The sequence below is a fragment of the Crassostrea angulata genome, chromosome 3 (assembly GCF_025612915.1).
Source record: "Crassostrea angulata isolate pt1a10 chromosome 3, ASM2561291v2, whole genome shotgun sequence".
NCBI classification, from domain to species: Eukaryota; Metazoa; Mollusca; class Bivalvia; order Ostreida; family Ostreidae; genus Magallana; species Magallana angulata.
This window is the reverse complement of record NC_069113.1, coordinates 43,573,040-43,593,193: the sequence shown is the minus strand read 5'-3', so window position 1 is coordinate 43,593,193 and position 20,154 is coordinate 43,573,040. Positions and strand designations below refer to the sequence as shown.

Here is a 20,154-nt window from a genome sequence, read left to right as displayed (position 1 = left end):
AACATGTATTAAAAATGTTTCTTTTATAAACATGGATGAAATAGGTGTCAAATATGTCCGCGGCGATGCAAGAGAAAATTGCTTGATTTAATGATATGATTTTGAGTTCAGATACGGTCGGTTAAAACTTAATTGTTGATTTGTATTAAAAGTGTTTGTTTTCTATATACATGTATACGGTACTCATGAAAATAGTTAGTGTTATAATTGTGAAAATGTCAGCGACAAGGTTTTACCACCTAATGACTTTTTTCAATAATTAAAAAAATATATAAAAATTGCACGCACAATGCATTGTTACATGTATGTATTTGTAATTATTTGTAAATATAATAGATACTATAAAAAAACATTTAACCAATTACTTTATCATTTTGATACATTATTGTTTTATTGTAAAAATTGTTTTAATAAGGTATTTGGTATTGGCAAATTCACAAATCTCTATTCAAAGGTCACCTATATGCTAAAAATTGCTTTTTCGAAATTTGTTGCCGCCGGGCGCATAGTGTTTCACAAACGCATCTGATTATAATTTGATAATTTGTTTGCCCTCTAAATGCACCGTTACTGTATTCCTTTTATGGATCCGCCATCATATTTTTATAAAGAGAGTGAGAAAATTCTGATCTTAAATTCATGTCATTTGATAAATTATGAGTAGTTCTTCAAAGGGAAAAAGCCAAGTTAACCAAAATAAATACAAGATGTGTTTGTGAAACACTGATGTCCCAGATGGCAGCGTATGGCGAGGGTTGAAGTTTCTCTAACGCAAGTCAAAATCCAAAGGTCAAGGTCAAAAGACAAAATTTGTCGTTATCCAAAGGAAGAACTTGAAACGAGGAATACATCTATGAAATATGAAAGCCCTAATGCTAAATGTTCAAAAGTTATGACCAAGGTTCAAGTTTTTGAAAATTGGGTCAAACTCTTGGGTCAAGGTAAAAAAAATATACCCAATGAAAGGTCTTGTCAGAATGAATATATATGTGAAGTATGAAAGCCTTAGCACCAATTTTCAAAAGTTATGGCCAAGGTTAAAGTGTGAAAATGTTTGTAAAAGTTGATCAAACTTCATGGTCAAAAGGACAACTTTGGTGTTACCGCAAAAAAGGCCTGGTCATAAGGGATACTTTTGTAAAATATGAAAGCCAGAGCCCAACCCACTCAAAAGTTATGTGCAATTTTAAAGTTTTTGCGGACAAACAGACAGACCGATGGACGGAAAGGGCAAAAACTATGTACCCCCAAATCTTCGATGACAGTGGCATAAAATAAAACTGCTATTTCATAAGAATATTGCATGTACTCTATTACCACTACATTGAGTAGGATCCCTACCCGCAAAATTGAATCTGTGTTGGATTTCCGGGCATTGGGTGAGGCTGAATGCACATCTCTACTTCAGTTCCTCAAACAAAAAAAAGATAGTGTTTTCAACATTGCTTACATGTATAGAAAAGGTAACGCACTACAAAATGTGAAGCTTAGTTCCACACAATATTTTTTATTTTTTTTCTAACAATTTTGGCCAAACGCAAAAGACAGGTAACAAGATTAAAACAATATATGTATATATATGTGTATGATGTGATACACTGGTAGGTATGTTTAATATCTTGTAATTGTACATGTATATATCTGAGCTGTCACAGTTTCTAAGTGTATCTTTCAACAATATCCAAACATCTTTGAAAATCAGCTATTCCATTACTTTGACAATCCCTGTGAAATTCTTGTTCTAAAGCATTTTGGCATTCTTGACTGATCATTGTGGAAAGGGATTCAAATATTGGCCCGCCTTCCTCAACAATGAATTCATCTACAAATCCCTCAACTCCATAGTTCTGCATATTTTCATGTTCATCCAGACCAACTGGGTTTTGTAACTGCCCTGAAGTCCATAAAATTAATGGGGTTGACTTTACTGTGCGCAGTCTATGCCTAGCCCATGCATCACTCCAAAATGCAAGCTTTCTGTTGATTTCTGAACAGAATAAATAATGGAGAACAGCTAAATGAAGTGGGTTGAGGGAGTCCAGAATACCAAGGTCCTCCATATGATAAAATAAGTTATAAAAATATACAAGAACCCCATCGTACACGTCTCTCCAAAGTCTCTCAATGCGCTGATTGTGTGTGCTTTTTCCAGTAAGCATACTCCGATGACCTTTTTTGGACAACATGTAGTCAGCCACAGAAATATTTTCCATACCTTTATCTGATCTAACCCGATTTGGTAAACTATATTGTTCCACGCCTGACAAAAACACTGCAGTACTGTTTCAGCTGTATTATTGTCTGTGCATCTTAAGAACATCACCAGTCTACTAAAACCATCTATTCCGCCAACAATTATGAATCGCCAACGCACAAGTTTATGATTATTGTTTATGTGCCATAAATGGTTTGGGCCCTTTACATTATGAACACGTCTGTGCAGTCTGCCAGCTTGTCTCTCACAAACACCACGTTCATCCATTCAATGTATGCTTTCTCTTAGTCTCCACCTAGGAACCCTTATCCCTTTTAAAGTTATCATCTGTCTTAAGAGATTTTCTCCACAGAAAGGGAAATCTTTTAAAATTTCCCCGAGTGTTAAATCCAGGCCATTGTCGGATATTTCTGAAAAATTCATTTTAGTAAGTCCATACTGTGCCATTCTTCTGTAAATCGTTCTTTTTGACACTGAGAGAAGGTTTGAAATGTAAGTAATTGTTCATCCATTTTCAAGGAACATTTCTAATACTGTTTTTGGAATATCATACATTGGAGGACCACACTGAGGCCATACCTTTTTTGGCTTTTCAGTTCCATATATCACACACTCGTTTCTTAATCTCATCATATCCCTTGTATTTGAGAACCCCAAAGTTTGGAATTCGTGTGCAGATAATTTACATACAATATCTGTGGTTATTTTTTCAGCCCTGAACCTGTCGTGAAACAGATGTAAGTTTAAATCCTCCAATACCTTTCCTATCAACCCTGTGGAATCTGCCGCCATTTTGTTTAGGAACATTTATAATAAGAGCCCCTGTGTAAAATTTAAGTATACCAGCATATAATAATGAACCCACAGCATATAATAATTGAACCACAGTATATAATTATGAACCCAAAGCATATAATAGCGAAGCCACAGCATATAATAATACAACCACAGCATATAATCATAGATCCACAGCATATAATTATAGAACCACAGCATATAATAATAGACCCACAGCATATAATTGTAGAACCACAGCATATAATAATAGACCCACAGCATATAATTGTAGAACCACAGCAAATAATAATAGACCTGCGGCATATAATTATAGAGCCACAGCATATAATAATAGACCCACAGCATATAATAAAATCACCTAACATAAGGCAGCCATGGCGTTCCATATAATTATCAGGAATTTGACTATGACATTGTAAAAGAAGGAATATAGGCAAAGTAAAATTATAAGTGATTACGCCATCATTAAAATTTTGGTTACTAATTTATAAGATTTGATGCAAAAGTATTATTTTAATTCAACACAGACACTAAATGGTTATACATACAAATTTATCGTGTAAAGTTATTTATTTCATTACAAGCAAATTATCTAGTGATACATGTACATGCACTATCATTATACTAACATTTTCCCATGATGATAAAAGTGCTAAAAAAGTTTTCAAAAAAGGAGATTCTTGTTTAAAGCCAAAATTCACAAGGCAAAAAAATAAAATTGAGAATTAAATTAGCATGCAAGAATCAACAACCATTGCATTTGCAATGTACATGGGTTATACCATGTGGTATATATGTATAATCAAAATTGAATTAAATATCCTGAGATAAATAACCTGACAAAGGGAATTAAGTTACACAGAGTAATAGGATATAGAAATAAAGTTAAACAAAAATAGGTTCTTAACTCTTCAGTTCAATTAAAGTTACAGAATTTGAATGGTATGATATTTCAGAAATGACGATGGTCAATGATGCAGAAACAATGGTTCCTCCTGAGTGGTTCCAGGTCACAACATGACAAGTTTTGTCATTTTTGTTCTGACCCTTCAGAATTGATTCTTCATTATTTCTCCAACATTCTTTCATCACCTACAAAGAAAATGTCAATGCATCTATTCTCCAAAATATATACATGAAATTAAAACAGTTCCCTAATTTTTTAATGTCAATTAAGGAATTGTGTTAAAGTTGAATTTTTTTTTCCTGTACCTCAATGCCTGTACCAGTTAGAAAAAGGCCTTTATAAGAATTTACACACATGCAGCCTCGGGCACTTTGGCATAGAAATAAATTTCTATTTACGGAGATAATTTCTTGCGAGAGTTTGTAATTTTACATACTATAGATCTAGAAGGCTTTAACAAGAACTTACCACCTCTGCCTTGCCTCCAATGTCTCTATCTTCCTAAGGCTTTCCTGACACCAGCCTTGATCTTCTCCATTTGGCATCTGTGTCAACATATCCATCCCCATTCTATTGGGTTAATGAATATTTCTGAACTAGAAGTTTTTACATAAATATATAAGATTAAAACGTTTTTTAAAAATGCATTCAGTATGAGATATCAAATATCGAATTTTTATGAATAAAAAAATGTTATCTTAATATGTAAAACAATAGGGTGTCGTTAATTTAATGCATGATTAGAAAGAAGAACACTAAGACAATTAAGGTCAAAACCAAACCTTGTAATTTGTATCTACCTGGCGTTAACAAAATCCAACTTTATAATTGGAAAATCCAAGATTAAAGATGGTAATTTATGTTTTAAATTCCAAGATTAAAGTTGGAGATTCCAACTTTAAAGTTGGAAAATTCATTTTTTTTATCATGAGATTTTTATTACACTGTAGTTGATTAAAAGCAATTTTACTTGTATTTCTCAGATAAAGACTGGAGCAGACTACTAGTCTAGATTGGCGTCATATCATTGAAAGTTACGCTTTGAACATTGCATGATATACAAAATTTGCGTAAAGACCTTGTATTGATAATATATTGAAATAGAAGCCGAGAATGTGTGTACATATGTTGGTAGTTGGGGGACTCATCCAAAAAATCTTAAAAAAAAGGTCACTTTATTTTATAAAATCCTATACCTTTAACTTTAATTAACTATATTCAATTTTAATTTTCAATATGATTTTATTTTTGTAGGTAAAATCAAGAAACTTAAGTGTTAGCAGAGACATGAATTATTTATGTCTCTGTTGTTAGATACGACTTTTTAAGCTTTTTTTTGTAAATTATAGAAATAAACAAATAATTTTATTACTGATCGAAGGGAACATTTTAATTTTTTATATATCTTTCTTTCAACAAATCAATGAATTAATCTGAGTTAAATTAACTTAATTTGGACCTCTGGACCCTTTGAAAAAAAAAATAATAATTTCTGGATCCGCGCATGCCTGTGACAAATTAATCAGGCCAGGGTCGTGTAACTGTTCATGACACATCCACCATAAAAGTCACGAAACTGTCAACTTACAAGTTAATTAAACAAGAAAAAACACGCATAATTGATATATAAATTTGAAAAATATTTATTACATTGCAATTTAGGCACTAACATAAAAAATTCCAATTATATCCGAATAAAGTTTTCTTTTTCAACCCGAACTGTGAATTGCGCCAACTTTTAGCGCCATTTACAACCTGGAGGAAACAGTCCAAAATGGACGATTTCAACTTATTTTGCATTTCAAACGTGGACGATCCACCAAAGGAGTTAATGAAGTGAGTGACTTAAACCTTTTATAAGTAAAGTTTGATCAAATATATTTTCTCCCTGTTCAACTTTTGCAGGGCTGTTTTGTAAATAACAAAAAATAGTTTGATGATAGATGTATCAAGTAACTACTGGGTTTAGGACCTTGATTTACCTAATAAATGGCCGACATAGAATATATATCTATCATTATCATCATGCACACATATACTAAAGCATATACACGTCCCTGGTATCATGCTTATTTTACCTAATTTTTTATCACTTCTGAAAGATCGTTGATTTATTATGACGCATTCTGATCAACAGGAGAGACAAAGGGATATACACCCAATACATTCCTACGCCTCTTCCAGACCAGTTGATCATATTTGGACTCGGAATTTGGCCAAGTCAGGTTGGAGAACTAGAGGTGGAGATTGCCCTGACTTACAAAGATGAAAACCTTCGTCTGGGAATGCTTACAGAACAAACAAGGTAAAAACTGTGATTGATGAAATATGAGTAAATTTTTATTGTCATTTGTATAATCATTTATAGCTTTTCTTTATTTAAGTTTTGACAGTCAGACTGGCTCAAATACCGGCACCAGATAGCTCAGTGGTTAGAGCAACTGACCAAAGATTTAGGGGTCCCAGGTGTAAATCCTGGTCTGGTCCGTCGTTATATCTCTTATCTTGTTGCAAAGGCAAAACCCTGTCACAGAGAATCAATGGTCGGGCATTGCCTGACCACCACCCTCGCCCACCCACCCGATGGTCAAATTACCTGTTTGGTATACCTATTCTATCTATCAAACAGAAGTCATTTGCATTCAAATCAGTAAATGTTTTTCTGCATATTGAAATCGGCTGTGCACATAATGTTGCATTGATTGAATGATTGTTGGATGCATATGCATGTTACCTGTAATGATATCAGGGGCATATACAGGATTTGGAGTTAGAGGGGGTGCTAGTTGTAGGCAGAGGATTTCGTGGCTGCCTTTAACTTTATTCTGACAATTTTAGGAGAGGGCCTGCAACTGGTGTGCACTCCCTTAAAAATCCGCCATATACGCTGGATATACTACAATAAATTAACTGTTAGTGTATACAAAAGTATAATATTGTGGTTAATGTGGTACAAAAATTAACAAAAAAAAGTCTACAAACACTTCTGAACAAAAAGAACGTATACTGTCGAGATTTAATCCAATTTATTTTGACATGAATATATCTGTTTTGGATCAAATTAGTATTTTATGATGTTATCTTAAGGGCCCTTTGTTGGGAGAAGAATCGTGGAAATATCCCCAGCATCATGACCTCAGACGCAGAGCAAGGCATGGCAAAGCTGTGTATAGAGTTCATCACCAGTGATCCAACTCAGAGTGCCACAGAAGCGGACTTTACAAAAATATTAAAGGGGAATTCGTCAGACAAAGAAATCAATGAATCCACGCCAAAGGTATCTATTGAATAAACTGTCAATCAACTTTTATTCACATGTGAAAACCTTTCGCTAGAGCCTTGTCTTTTTGAAAAATTTTTTTTTATTGCAAATTCATCCTTGTATGTTTTTATAACAACACATGTTTAGTAAGGCTGGGTTGGGAAAATAAGTCTTTGCAAACCAGTTTATCCCCAGTTAATTGTGAAATAGAGTTGACTTGTGAATAAAAGTTTGTACAGTATCCACATGAGTAAAAATGATAAATCTTACTTTTTTTCTTTGACAAATGTTACGATATCATGGTTATTCATTTAGGTTTGCGATTAACAATTTGAATGTGTCAGAATACATTGTACGTCAAATTCACAAGTCAATTTAAGACAAAAAGACCACCATATGTACATTATTCTTTTCTTATATCATTTACACTGAAGATATTTATCATAGAAATGAAATGGTAAGATATATTTAGATATGAATATCATTTGAGGCTAGCATAAATGAGCTAATGAAGCAGTGTTTTGTCATGAAAAACTTTCACTGTGAATTGAATTTACAGGGATTGCAATATGATGTATTATAATCTATATAAATCTACAACCAAATTACTTAGTTTTGTGTTTCCTTCATTTTGACTTCAATTTAGATTTCTTTGCTTTTCCTTCTCCAGTATTTTTGATTTTCACTCATAAGGTATCAAAAAGAGGAAAGAACAAAGATGCATCAAAGCCAGTTAAGCAGAAGCGCAGACAAAGCCTGGGTAAAGGGGAGAAAACTCCAACAGGGCCCACACCTAAACGATCCAGAACAGGCAAAGCAAAAGCTCTTAACACTGATACGACAACAGACAAAGAAAACATTGGCACAGAGGGAGACATGAATATTTCACCTAGCTCCAATAAATTCACTAAAATGGTCGAGGGTGGGAAACCAAAAGTTGCCATTTGTAAAGACCTGACTAGTAGAGGTGGGTGTCATGATATGGAATGGTTTTAGGATAAATGTGCTAATGTATGAACATGATATGGAATAATTTTAGGATACATATTAGCTTTTCCCAATTTCTGCAATTGTATTGCAGTGTTACATTACATGATGAAATTCAACAATCTCTTTCATTGAAAAATCATATAACACAAAAATGATTCATCTAATGGGTACAGTATTTTTCATTAAACAATGTTTTAAAGTTCATTACCAAGATTTGCATTATATTTATGTTTCCCTGTTTTCAGCGCCCCATCCCACCAGTCGCTGGGGACACACAATGTGTTTGACAGACAGCAACACCGCTGTAGTTATTGGGGGACAAGGTGAAAGACAACAGCTCAGCAAGGACTCAGTGTGGTGCTTAGATACAGGTCAGTTAAAATGGAATCCAGTCCAGAATCTAAATATATTGCACTGATTTAATATTTGGTGCAAGTCTTTTTTATGCTTCCTCTTCTATTTAGAAGGGGGAGGGTGGGGGTGTCCAAACTCTTTAGGTAGTGTTGGTGTTCTATTAGCAAGTCTTGCTTCATATTTTGAAGGTGATGGAGATTGTAATACAAAAAAGATTTATTGGTTGATGGTGTTGTAAAATTATATGGTGATGAAGTACACATATTTGCAAAATCTGATTTGTATTTCTCAGTTACTAGAAAGTGGACCTGTCCAGAAGTGTTCACCGAGTCCCAGAAACCCGAGTACAGAATGGGACACACTGCCACCTATGACCCCAAACTTCGCTGTATATATGTGTATGGTGGCTCCAAAAACCAGAGGTGGTTCCATGATGTCCACATGCTTGATCTAGAGGAATGGAAGTGGACTTTACTAAAGGTATAACAGATTTCACATTGGGTACTAGAATACTAGTATTTTTATTTCACACCCTTGAAATTGGAAGCAAATTCATTGCAAACTCCAAATTTTCTTTAAAATGGTTTTTGATAACTCAGATTTTCAAGATCGTAGCTGCTAGGTAGGGCTACGTAGTTGAACAGTAAGCTAGCCTAGCCTCTAGGTAGATATTCATAGCCTAAATATTTTATGCTAATCATCGAATTCAAGATGGCCACCTTAGTTACCACTTTGTAACAAACATGAAATATTTATTTAGTGATATTTTATTCATCCTTTTAGTGAAAATGAATTTTAATATGTATATTTCTGCTTGAACTTAACAAATTATGTAGATGAAATTAGTCTTTAGTCGAATATTTCCAACTTAAATCTGAGACCTAGTGGCTAACCTAGGGTCCGTTCAATAGACCTAGATATCTACGACCTTGCAACTAGGCTAGCAGCTACGATCTGGAATGCAGCCCAGATCCGAGTCACCTTCCTGTGATTTTTACAGGTAGCAGGAAAAGCGCCGACTAGAGCTTATCACAGCGCCACACTGTACAGAAATGAGCTGTGGATTTTTGGAGGTGTCTATCCTCGCCCTGACCCCCAGCCAGATGGCTGTAGCAATGAGATACACATCTTTTCCCCTGTGTCAGAGAACTGGTACCAGCCCATTGTCAACGGAGAGAAGCCATTGTGTAGATCAGGGTAGGTTGTAATTTGTACACTTTAAAAATTTAAACAGGTAAAAAGAAAAACTCAATGGCATGCAAAATTTAAAAGAAGATTTGTTTAAGTACAATGTAGGAGCCAGGACAATTGTAGAAAATTTCATAAGTTAGCATTTGGGGGGTAGAAAAGTTGATAGGAAAATATATTTTCATTATCATGGTCTCTTTCTTTTACAGGCACTCTGCTACAATGTTAAATGATCAGCTTGTAATATTTGGAGGCTGGGATGCTCCTATCTGTTACAATGATCTTCACATCTTAGACATGAGTAAGTGTTGTTGATGTATTTGATCAAAGGAAGAAAATTAATCAAAACTTGGATTTTATCAGTATCAGTTGGAGACGGCTGCATTTTGCATATGCACACAATCTATTACGTATGTTGTAAAGGTCTTCAGCACAGTTCAATTTTGCAAGATTTTTTCATATACTTGCTTTTGCTTGGCCCTGTCAACAATGAAAAACTTTAAACCAAAGTACCGAAGAACTGACGGGAGTTGATTTTATTGATGTTTATTTATTTTAAAATCAATGATATGTTATTTTGCATGAAAAGTACAGGGACATGTAGTTTCTAATCTGTATTTGAATTATGCACATTTTTATAATACGAATTTTCGGATTTTTACGACACAAGAATGTTGATAAAACCCCATATGAATTTAAAGATGGAATAAATTCAATCAAACTACGTATCAGTGATAGAAATATTTCTGGAAAAATGGATCCAAGCAATTGAACCCTCGTCTTGTTCAACCAAACGATCGGCTGTCGCCATTAATCTTCGACAAGCAAGGGAGGCTCTCTGCCGGAGATTTACGGAGACAGCCGAGCGTAGAGTACTATATTGAACTCTGGCGTAAGAATACATACAACTACAAAAAATATCTAAATTGTTCGTACCATTTAAAATCTGACTATTTTCAAGATATTTATAAATACGTTTCCTTGAAAAACAATGGTTTAGCATACATTACTTTGAGTTTATCAATTATTCTCAAGAACTAAGTCTTGCCAGCGGCGATGATTTGTGCTTTGGTCCAAACACTGTTTCACTTTCGGTTTGCCAGAGTGACTGCATAGGAGAGTTGATTAAAATCAACTCCCAAAAATGATCATAGGTGTAAAAATGCTCTCAAAAAACCAGATATGTTTTCCCTGTTGCAAATTATCACATTGGATTCTATGTCAACAAAATTTTTCCAGAGAATTGCATTATTAATGTTTTTATTTCTGTATTCGATTGTGTTTTCAGGCTTTGTTGAGTGGTCTAAACCCAAAGTTCTGGGCACTCCACCTCTTCCAAGAAGGTTAGAATTTTACCATTCAGATCCTTTAATATTTACAATGAAAAAATAATGAAAGTCGAAATAAAAGGCTTGTTAATTATGGAGAAAAAATATTTTTTTTAACACTAAAGTTGCTTTGAGTTTAGATGAATACATTTAAAGACGTACAGCCAAATATGATTTTGAAAATACTTCTGGTTTCAGCTGGCATGCTTCATGTGCTCTAGCCAATAACCGTATCCTGATCCATGGCGGGTATGATGGAGATCTTGCACTAGAGGATACACATATCTTCAACTTGGGTAATCAATGTTTAATGTTTGAATGGTTTCTGAAGGAGCATGAACCAAAAAAAATATGATGTAGTAATTTCATGAGCAATATGAGAGTTATCATTCTTTATTAAGAAAAACCTTTATATAAGAATTTTAGTAATGCATATTAATAAATAACGTTTGCAATTTTAAATCCTGGTTTATGAGATAAATGTATATGAAAAATGCCTTGTTGATTTAGTAACAAGCTGTGTGTGAAAAAAGGAAATTTTTAAATAGCCTCTAGTGAACATCGTTTGGTACAACAATTTCAATGGATACCTTGCGTATTATATACCACAGGAATTATTTGCTTACTTTTTGACCTGATTAAGAAGAAAAATAAGTTAGTCAGCTGCTGCTATAATAAACTTTGCTGCATACTCCTGCTCTTCACATTATTTTAAGCATATGAGGGACATTGAGAATTTTCCTTTGTCTATATTTATACCTAAAACATTGGAGTACAAACCCCAGTTCCAGTCGCCTTTTGTGTTGCTGTATATATTGTAAAAATTTCAAGAGACTTTCTCTGCGAAGAATATTTTTTTTAACCGGGTTTTCCAACGGAAAAATCCGGTTATTAAAATGGTGAAAATGGCGGGCGGGTGGGCGGGCGGGCGGCTGCCAAAAGGGTACCCTCATTGTACGGATAACTCCTCCTACAGTTTTCAAGATAGGAAGTTGTTCTTTTGCAGATCAATTGTACATATATCAGAGGTGTGCATATTGCAAGGATTTTAATTTCCGATAATTTATCGAAAAAATACCAGGTTTTGAACTTAGTCATTTTTTGGCAAAATTTTGCATATAGGGTACCCTCATTGTACGGATAACTCCTCCTACAGTTTTTAGCTCACCGAGACGAAGTCAAGGAGAGCTTATGCTATACCCTCGGCGTCGGCGGTGGCGTCGGCGTCGGCGTCCGGACCTGGTTAAAGTTTTTGTTGCAGGTCCTGTATCTAAGCTATTATTTGTCCTATCTTCACCAAACTTGCATGGATGATGCATCTGGACCTACTTATGGACTTGAAAGACTTGGATGCTGAATCTGGGTCCTAAATTTCAGATGCTGGAGGAGGTTAAGGTTGTTGGACCAGGTTAAAGTTTTTGTTGCAGGTGCCCTTTGATAGCAATATCTTAGTTACTGCTGGTCCGTACTTCACCAAACTTGCATGGATGGTGTGCCTTATGATACTGATGCACCAGACAGGCTTGAGTGCTGAATCTGAGCTATAGGTTTTGGATGCTGGAGGAGGTTAAGGTTTTTGGAGCAGGTTAAAGTTTTTGTTGCGGGTGCCCATTGATAGCAATATCTAAGTTACTACTGGTCCTAACTTCACCAAACTTGTATGGATGATGCATCTTATGATACTGATGCACCTGACAAGCTTGAATGCTGAATCTGAGCAATAGGTTTCGGATGCTGGAAGAGGTTAAGGTTTTTAGAGCTGGTTAAAGTTTTTGTTGCAGGTGCCCTCTGATGATTATATCTTAGTTACTACTGGTCCTAACTTCACCAAACTTGTATGGATGGTGCGTCTTATGATACTGATGCACCTGACAAGCTTGAATGCTGAATCTGAGCAATAGGTTACGGATGCTGGAGGAGGTGAAGGTTTTAAGAGCTGGTTAAATAAAGTTTTTGAAACAGGTGCCCTCTGATGATGATATCTTAGTTATTACTTGTCCTTACTTTACCAGACTTCCATGGATGGTGTGTCTTATGATACTGATGCACCTAACAGGCTTGAATGCTGAGTCTGGTTTCGGATGCTGGATAAAGTTAAGTTTTTAGGAACAGGTCACATGTTTAATAGATGATAGTACTATTTCAAACTTGCATAGTTGATTTAACTGTAATATGAATGAATCGCAGAGGTAGCTTCAGATGCAGAGCTTGATCTCCATTATCAAGGATGCTAAAAAATAAATCTTAGTTATTACAGGTCCTAACTTCACCAAACTTTAATGGATGGTGTGTCTTATGATACAGATGCACCTGACAGGCATGGATGCTGAATCTGAGCCATAGGTTGCGGATGCTGGAGGAAGTTAAGGTTTTAATTGCTAGTGCCCTCTGATGATGATATCTTAGTTATTACTGGTCCAAACTTCACTAAACTTGCATGGATGATGCGTCTTATGATACCAATGCACCTGATGGGCTTGAATGCTGAATCTGAGCCATAGGTTTCGGATGCTGGATGAGGTTTAGTTTTTTGGAACAGGTCACATGTTTTATAGATGATAGCTTGCATAGTTGATTTAACTTTATTATAAATTAAATGCAGAGGTTGCTTCAGATGCAGAGCCTGATCTCCATTATCAAGGATGCTAAAGAAATCTCCTACCTCACTCAAACCAGCTAGATAGATAGATGTGTTTGTTGATAAATGATATAACATGATTCCTATGATATAGTATTGTATGATATGAAACAATATTGTTTGATATGATACAATATGATATCTTATGTTATATTATAAAAAGTTATACGATAAGATATGATATTGTATCAATTTTTTTTATATTTTATATGATATTGTATCATGATATTGTTATGTATAGTATTGTATATTATGATACAATATTGTAATATTATATTGTATTTTTAATTTATTATTTTATCACATGATACAATTACATAAGATATTGCAAAATATTATATTGTAACCTATGATACAATATTGTATATTCTATAATATTGTATCATACAATATTGTATAATATGATATTGGTTTCAGTAATATAGAATTATATCACATGAAATTGTATAATATGATATTGTAATATTATATAATATTGTATCATACGATATTGTATGATATGATATTGGTTTATATGATATATTATCATATCACATGAAATTGTATTATATGATATTATTATATATATTATTGTATCATATGATACAATATGTATAATATAATAATGTATTTTATAATATTTTACTTTATCACATAATATTGTATCATTTGATAAGATACAATGTTGGAATCAAATTATATTGTATTATATGATATAATATCATATAATATATCAAATATGTTTCAGTGTCATTTAATACAATATCATACTATATTATACAATATAATATCATGTTTCAATGTTATGTTGTATTATGTAATATGATATTGTAATATGATACTATATTGTTTTATATTTTATGATATTGTATTATGTGATCAAATACAATAAGGTATAACACAATACAATGTCATATCATATGTTACAATATCATATCTCATTATTGTTTATTACGGTATTTTATTGTATTATATGATATATATTATAAATATGACATGATGCAATATTTCATTTTATATCATTGTATTGATTAACATATGAACATATGATTATCATAAAAAATTTTCGATATTTTGTCAAAACAGAATCCATGAATATCCAAGATCATAAAGTATGATTTTCATATAAAATGATAAAGGTGGTTTTATAAAGGTGATGTCTCATAAGGGTGATGCTCCGTCTCGGTGAGCTTAGTAATATATGATTACCTATGTTTAAGATAGGAAGTTGTTCTTTTGCAGATCAATTGTACATATATCAGAGGTGTGCATATTGCTAGGATTTTGATTTCCGATAATTTATGAAAAAAATACCAGCTTTTGAACTTAGTCATTTTTTGGCAAAATATTGCATATAGGGTACCCTCATTGTACGGATAACTCCCCCTACAGTTCTCAAGATAGGAAGTTGTTCTTTTGCAGATCAATTGTACATATATCAGAGGTGTGCATATTGCAAGGATTTTAATTTCCGATAATTTATCGAAAAAATACCAGGTTTTGAACTTAGTCATTTTTTGGCAAAATTTTGCATATAGGGTACCCTCATTGTACGGATAACTCCTCCTACAGTTTTTAGCTCACCGAGACGAAGTCAAGGAGAGCTTATGCTATACCCTCGGCGTCGGCGGTGGCGTCGGCGTCGGCGTCCGGACCTGGTTAAAGTTTTTGTTGCAGGTCCTGTATCTAAGCTATTATTTGTCCTATCTTCACCAAACTTGCATGGATGATGCATCTGGACCTACTTATGGACTTGAAAGACTTGGATGCTGAATCTGGGTCCTAAATTTCAGATGCTGGAGGAGGTTAAGGTTGTTGGACCAGGTTAAAGTTTTTGTTGCAGGTGCCCTTTGATAGCAATATCTTAGTTACTGCTGGTCCGTACTTCACCAAACTTGCATGGATGGTGTGCCTTATGATACTGATGCACAAGACAGGCTTGAGTGCTGAATCTGAACTATAGGTTTTGGATGCTGGAGGAGGTTAAGGTTTTTGGAGCAGGTTAAAGTTTTTGTTGCGGGTGCCCATTGATAGCAATATCTAAGTTACTACTGGTCCTAACTTCACCAAACTTGTATGGATGATGCATCTTATGATACTGATGCACCTGACAAGCTTGAATGCTGAATCTGAGCAATAGGTTTCGGATGCTGGAAGAGGTTAAGGTTTTTAGAGCTGGTTAAAGTTTTTGTTGCAGGTGCCCTCTGATGATTATATCTTAGTTACTACTGGTCCTAACTTCACCAAACTTGTATGGATGGTGCGTCTTATGATACTGATGCACCTGACAAGCTTGAATGCTGAATCTGAGCAATAGGTTACGGATGCTGGAGGAGGTGAAGGTTTTAAGAGCTGGTTAAATAAAGTTTTTGAAACAGGTGCCCTCTGATGATGATATCTTAGTTATTACTTGTCCTTACTTTACCAGACTTCCATGGATGGTGTGTCTTATGATACTGATGCACCTAACAGGCTTGAATGCTGAGTCTGGTTTCGGATGCTGGATAAAGTTAAGTTTTTAGGAACAGGTCACATGTTTAATAGATGATAGTACTATTTCAAACTTGCATAGTTGATTTAACTGTAATATGAATGAATCGCAGAGGTAGCTTCAGATGCAGAGCTTGATCTCCATTATCAAGGATGCTAAAAAATAAATCTTAGTTATTACAGGTCCTAACTTCACCAAACTTTAATGGATGGTGTGTCTTATGATACAGATGCACCTGACAGGCATGGATGCTGAATCTGAGCCATAGGTTGCGGATGCTGGAGGAAGTTAAGGTTTTAATTGCTAGTGCCCTCTGATGATGATATCTTAGTTATTACTGGTCCAAACTTCACTAAACTTGCATGGATGATGCGTCTTATGATACCAATGCACCTGATGGGCTTGAATGCTGAATCTGAGCCATAGGTTTCGGATGCTGGATGAGGTTTAGTTTTTTGGAACAGGTCACATGTTTTATAGATGATAGCTTGCATAGTTGATTTAACTTTATTATAAATTAAATGCAGAGGTTGCTTCAGATGCAGAGCCTGATCTCCATTATCAAGGATGCTAAAGAAATCTCCTACCTCACTCAAACCAGCTAGATAGATAGATGTGTTTGTTGATAAATGATATAACATGATTCCTATGATATAGTATTGTATGATATGAAACAATATTGTTTGATATGATACAATATGATATCTTATGTTATATTATAAAAAGTTATACGATAAGATATGATATTGTATCAATTTTTTTTATATTTTATATGATATTGTATCATGATATTGTTATGTATAGTATTGTATATTATGATACAATATTGTAATATTATATTGTATTTTTAATTTATTATTTTATCACATGATACAATTACATAAGATATTGCAAAATATTATATTGTAACCTATGATACAATATTGTATATTCTATAATATTGTATCATACAATATTGTATAATATGATATTGGTTTCAGTAATATAGAATTATATCACATGAAATTGTATAATATGATATTGTAATATTATATAATATTGTATCATACGATATTGTATGATATGATATTGGTTTATATGATATATTATCATATCACATGAAATTGTATTATATGATATTATAATATATATTATTGTATCATATGATACAATATGTATAATATAATAATGTATTTTATAATATTTTACTTTATCACATAATATTGTATCATTTGATAAGATACAATGTTGGAATCAAATTATATTGTATTATATGATATAATATCATATAATATATCAAATATGTTTCAGTGTCATTTAATACAATATCATACTATATTATACAATATAATATCATGTTTCAATGTTATGTTGTATTATGTAATATGATATTGTAATATGATACTATATTGTTTTATATTTTATGATATTGTATTATGTGATCAAATACAATAAGGTATAACACAATACAATGTCATATCATATGTTACAATATCATATCTCATTATTGTTTATTACGGTATTTTATTGTATTATATGATATATATTATAAATATGACATGATGCAATATTTCATTTTATATCATTGTATTGATTAACATATGAACATATGATTATCATAAAAAATTTTCGATATTTTGTCAAAACAGAATCCATGAATATCCAAGATCATAAAGTATGATTTTCATATAAAATGATAAAGGTGGTTTTATAAAGGTGATGTCTCATAAGGGTGATGCTCCGTCTCGGTGAGCTTAGTAATATATGATTACCTATGTTTAAGATAGGAAGTTGTTCTTTTGCAGATCAATTGTACATATATCAGAGGTGTGCATATTGCTAGGATTTTGATTTCCGATAATTTATGAAAAAAATACCAGCTTTTGAACTTAGTCATTTTTTGGCAAAATATTGCATATAGGGTACTCTCATTGTACGGATAACTCCCCCTACAGTTCTCAAGATAGGAAGTTGTTCTTTTGCAGATCAATTGTACATATATCAGAGGTGTGCATATTGCAAGGATTTTAATTTCCGATAATTTATCGAAAAAATACTAGGTTTTGAACTTAGTCATTTTTTGGCAAAATATTGCATATAGGGTACCCTCATTGTACGGATAACTCCTCCTACAGTTTTTAAGATAGGAAGTTGTTCTTTTGCAGATCAATTGTACATATATCAGAGGTGTGCATATTGCTAGGATTTTGATTTCTGATAATTTATGAAAAAAATACCAGGTTTTGAACTTAGTCATTTTTTGGCAAAATGTTGCATATAGGGTACCCTCATTGTACGGATAACTCCTCCTACAGTTCTCAAGATAGGAAGTTGTTCTTTTGCAGATCAATTGTACATATATCAGAGGTGTGCATATTGCTAGGATTTTGATTTCTGATAATTTATGAAAAAAATACCAGCTTTTGAACTTAGTCATTTTTTGGCAAAATATTGCATATAGGGTACCCTCATTGTACGGATAACTCCTCCTACAGTTCTCAAGATAGGAAGTTGTTCTTTTGCAGATCAATTGTACATATATCAGAGGTGTGCATATTGCAAGGATTTTAATTTCCGATAATTTATCGAAAAAATACCAGGTTTTGAACTTAGTCATTTTTTGGCAAAATGTTGCATATAGGGTACTCCATTTCACTGGATACGTGTTGATAGGATTATGGATACAGTTCACATAAAAGAAAACCCGGTTTGCTGTCACATTGACAGCTTTTCTCTTGTACTCAGTTTGATTTGGTTTATCTAAAAATAATGTAGAGATATTATTAAAAAGTAATCCCTAAATAATCTCTGGTAGATAATGGGATTCCTTTCACATTGACAGGTACTTTGAGTTGGATGAAGATCCGTCTTGACCCCACACCTATCCCCCGCTGTGGGCACCAGTCCCTGTCCCTACCGTACTACCACGAGAACCAGGAGCAGGATGAGGTGCTGATCTTTGGGGGTGGGGATAATGACGGAGCTTTCTTCCACGATCTCATTAGTGCTAGCGTACCTCTGAACCCAGTGCTGGATGAATCTGTAACCACTACATCAAAACCACTGGATAACATAGCAAACCAAATGGAAGCAGTCCAATGATCAGTATAAATCAAAAGTCCTACCTCAATTTCTATTGTAGGAATATGAATTAATTCACAAGTTTTAGATTATAGGGCTTAGATATAGAAATGTCTCTATGAGATATTGATTTTGACTTTGAAAAAAGGAAATGATGCCCATCCTTCATTGTAATGCTGTATATTCATAATCTAGGAAGTTCATTATTATCAGATATTTTATCTATGGGAATTAATTTTTTTTGCATGGAATTAATTGTTAGCAGTGTATTTTCTGCACTTGTACATTGTTTAGGGGGCAGGTAACTGCACATACTGTAGGTGGGCTTTGAAGGAATATAATCTGTATAACATTTGATAGATATGTAAACAATAATTTAATTACAAAATAGATAAATTGGGATACCATATATATTTATTTGAATTCTGCTTTATAGTTACATTCCTGATGTGGTCACTAGCATGTAAATATGAAGACTTTTCTACAATATTTGATATTCGGATATTCCTTTGTACTCACATGTAGGCTTATATGTATGTTTTATTTATTTGTATGTATGAAATACAATTTTGATTTGTTAGTTGATGATTTAATTAAGGAATAGAAGCAATCAAATTATTTTTTATTAATTCTTTTCTGTTAAGTATCAAAATTAAGTGCAAGTTCACTGCTACATTGTGCATTTTGCACATTTTTATAGTTGATCATTACTATGCAGTCCTAATATGGCAGCTGTAGATGTCTTATACATGTACTAACCTAACTGTATTATGTGTGGTAAAAGAAATATAGAATGGATGTATGCAGGGCTCTGAGGAGCATCTCATTTTATGAAATAAAATACTGAACATGATTTTCTGTAAAGTTTTTTAGGATTATTTGTGAAAGACAATAATAATACAGTTTATGATTTAACTGGCACTGAATTATGGACAATGTCCATT

General features: G+C 33.4%; 1 protein-coding gene and 1 long non-coding RNA gene across 2 annotated transcripts in view; one reads left to right on the top strand and one right to left on the bottom strand.

The window, feature by feature from the left end:
- Positions 1 to 3,718: 3,718 nt before the first annotated feature.
- Positions 3,719 to 20,154, bottom strand: part of LOC128175286 (uncharacterized) — a 27,712-nt gene continuing 11,276 nt past the window's right edge. Inside the window, exons 2-3 of the long non-coding RNA XR_008242660.1 lie at positions 4,389 to 4,516; positions 3,719 to 4,105 (exon numbers count right to left, since the gene is read on the bottom strand). This is a non-coding gene — a long non-coding RNA (uncharacterized LOC128175286). The remainder of the gene's footprint in view (positions 4,106 to 4,388; positions 4,517 to 20,154) is intronic.
- On the top strand, positions 5,629 to 20,063 carry LOC128175285 (kelch domain-containing protein 2-like). The gene is made up of 11 exons (XM_052840802.1): positions 5,629 to 5,756; positions 6,058 to 6,225; positions 7,008 to 7,197; positions 7,876 to 8,149; positions 8,418 to 8,543; positions 8,819 to 9,006; positions 9,527 to 9,723; positions 9,924 to 10,015; positions 11,003 to 11,057; positions 11,241 to 11,338; positions 18,972 to 20,063. Exons 1-11 carry the CDS (start codon positions 5,695 to 5,697, stop codon positions 19,229 to 19,231), a joined length of 1,710 nt encoding a protein of 569 aa, XP_052696762.1. The 5' UTR covers positions 5,629 to 5,694; the 3' UTR covers positions 19,232 to 20,063.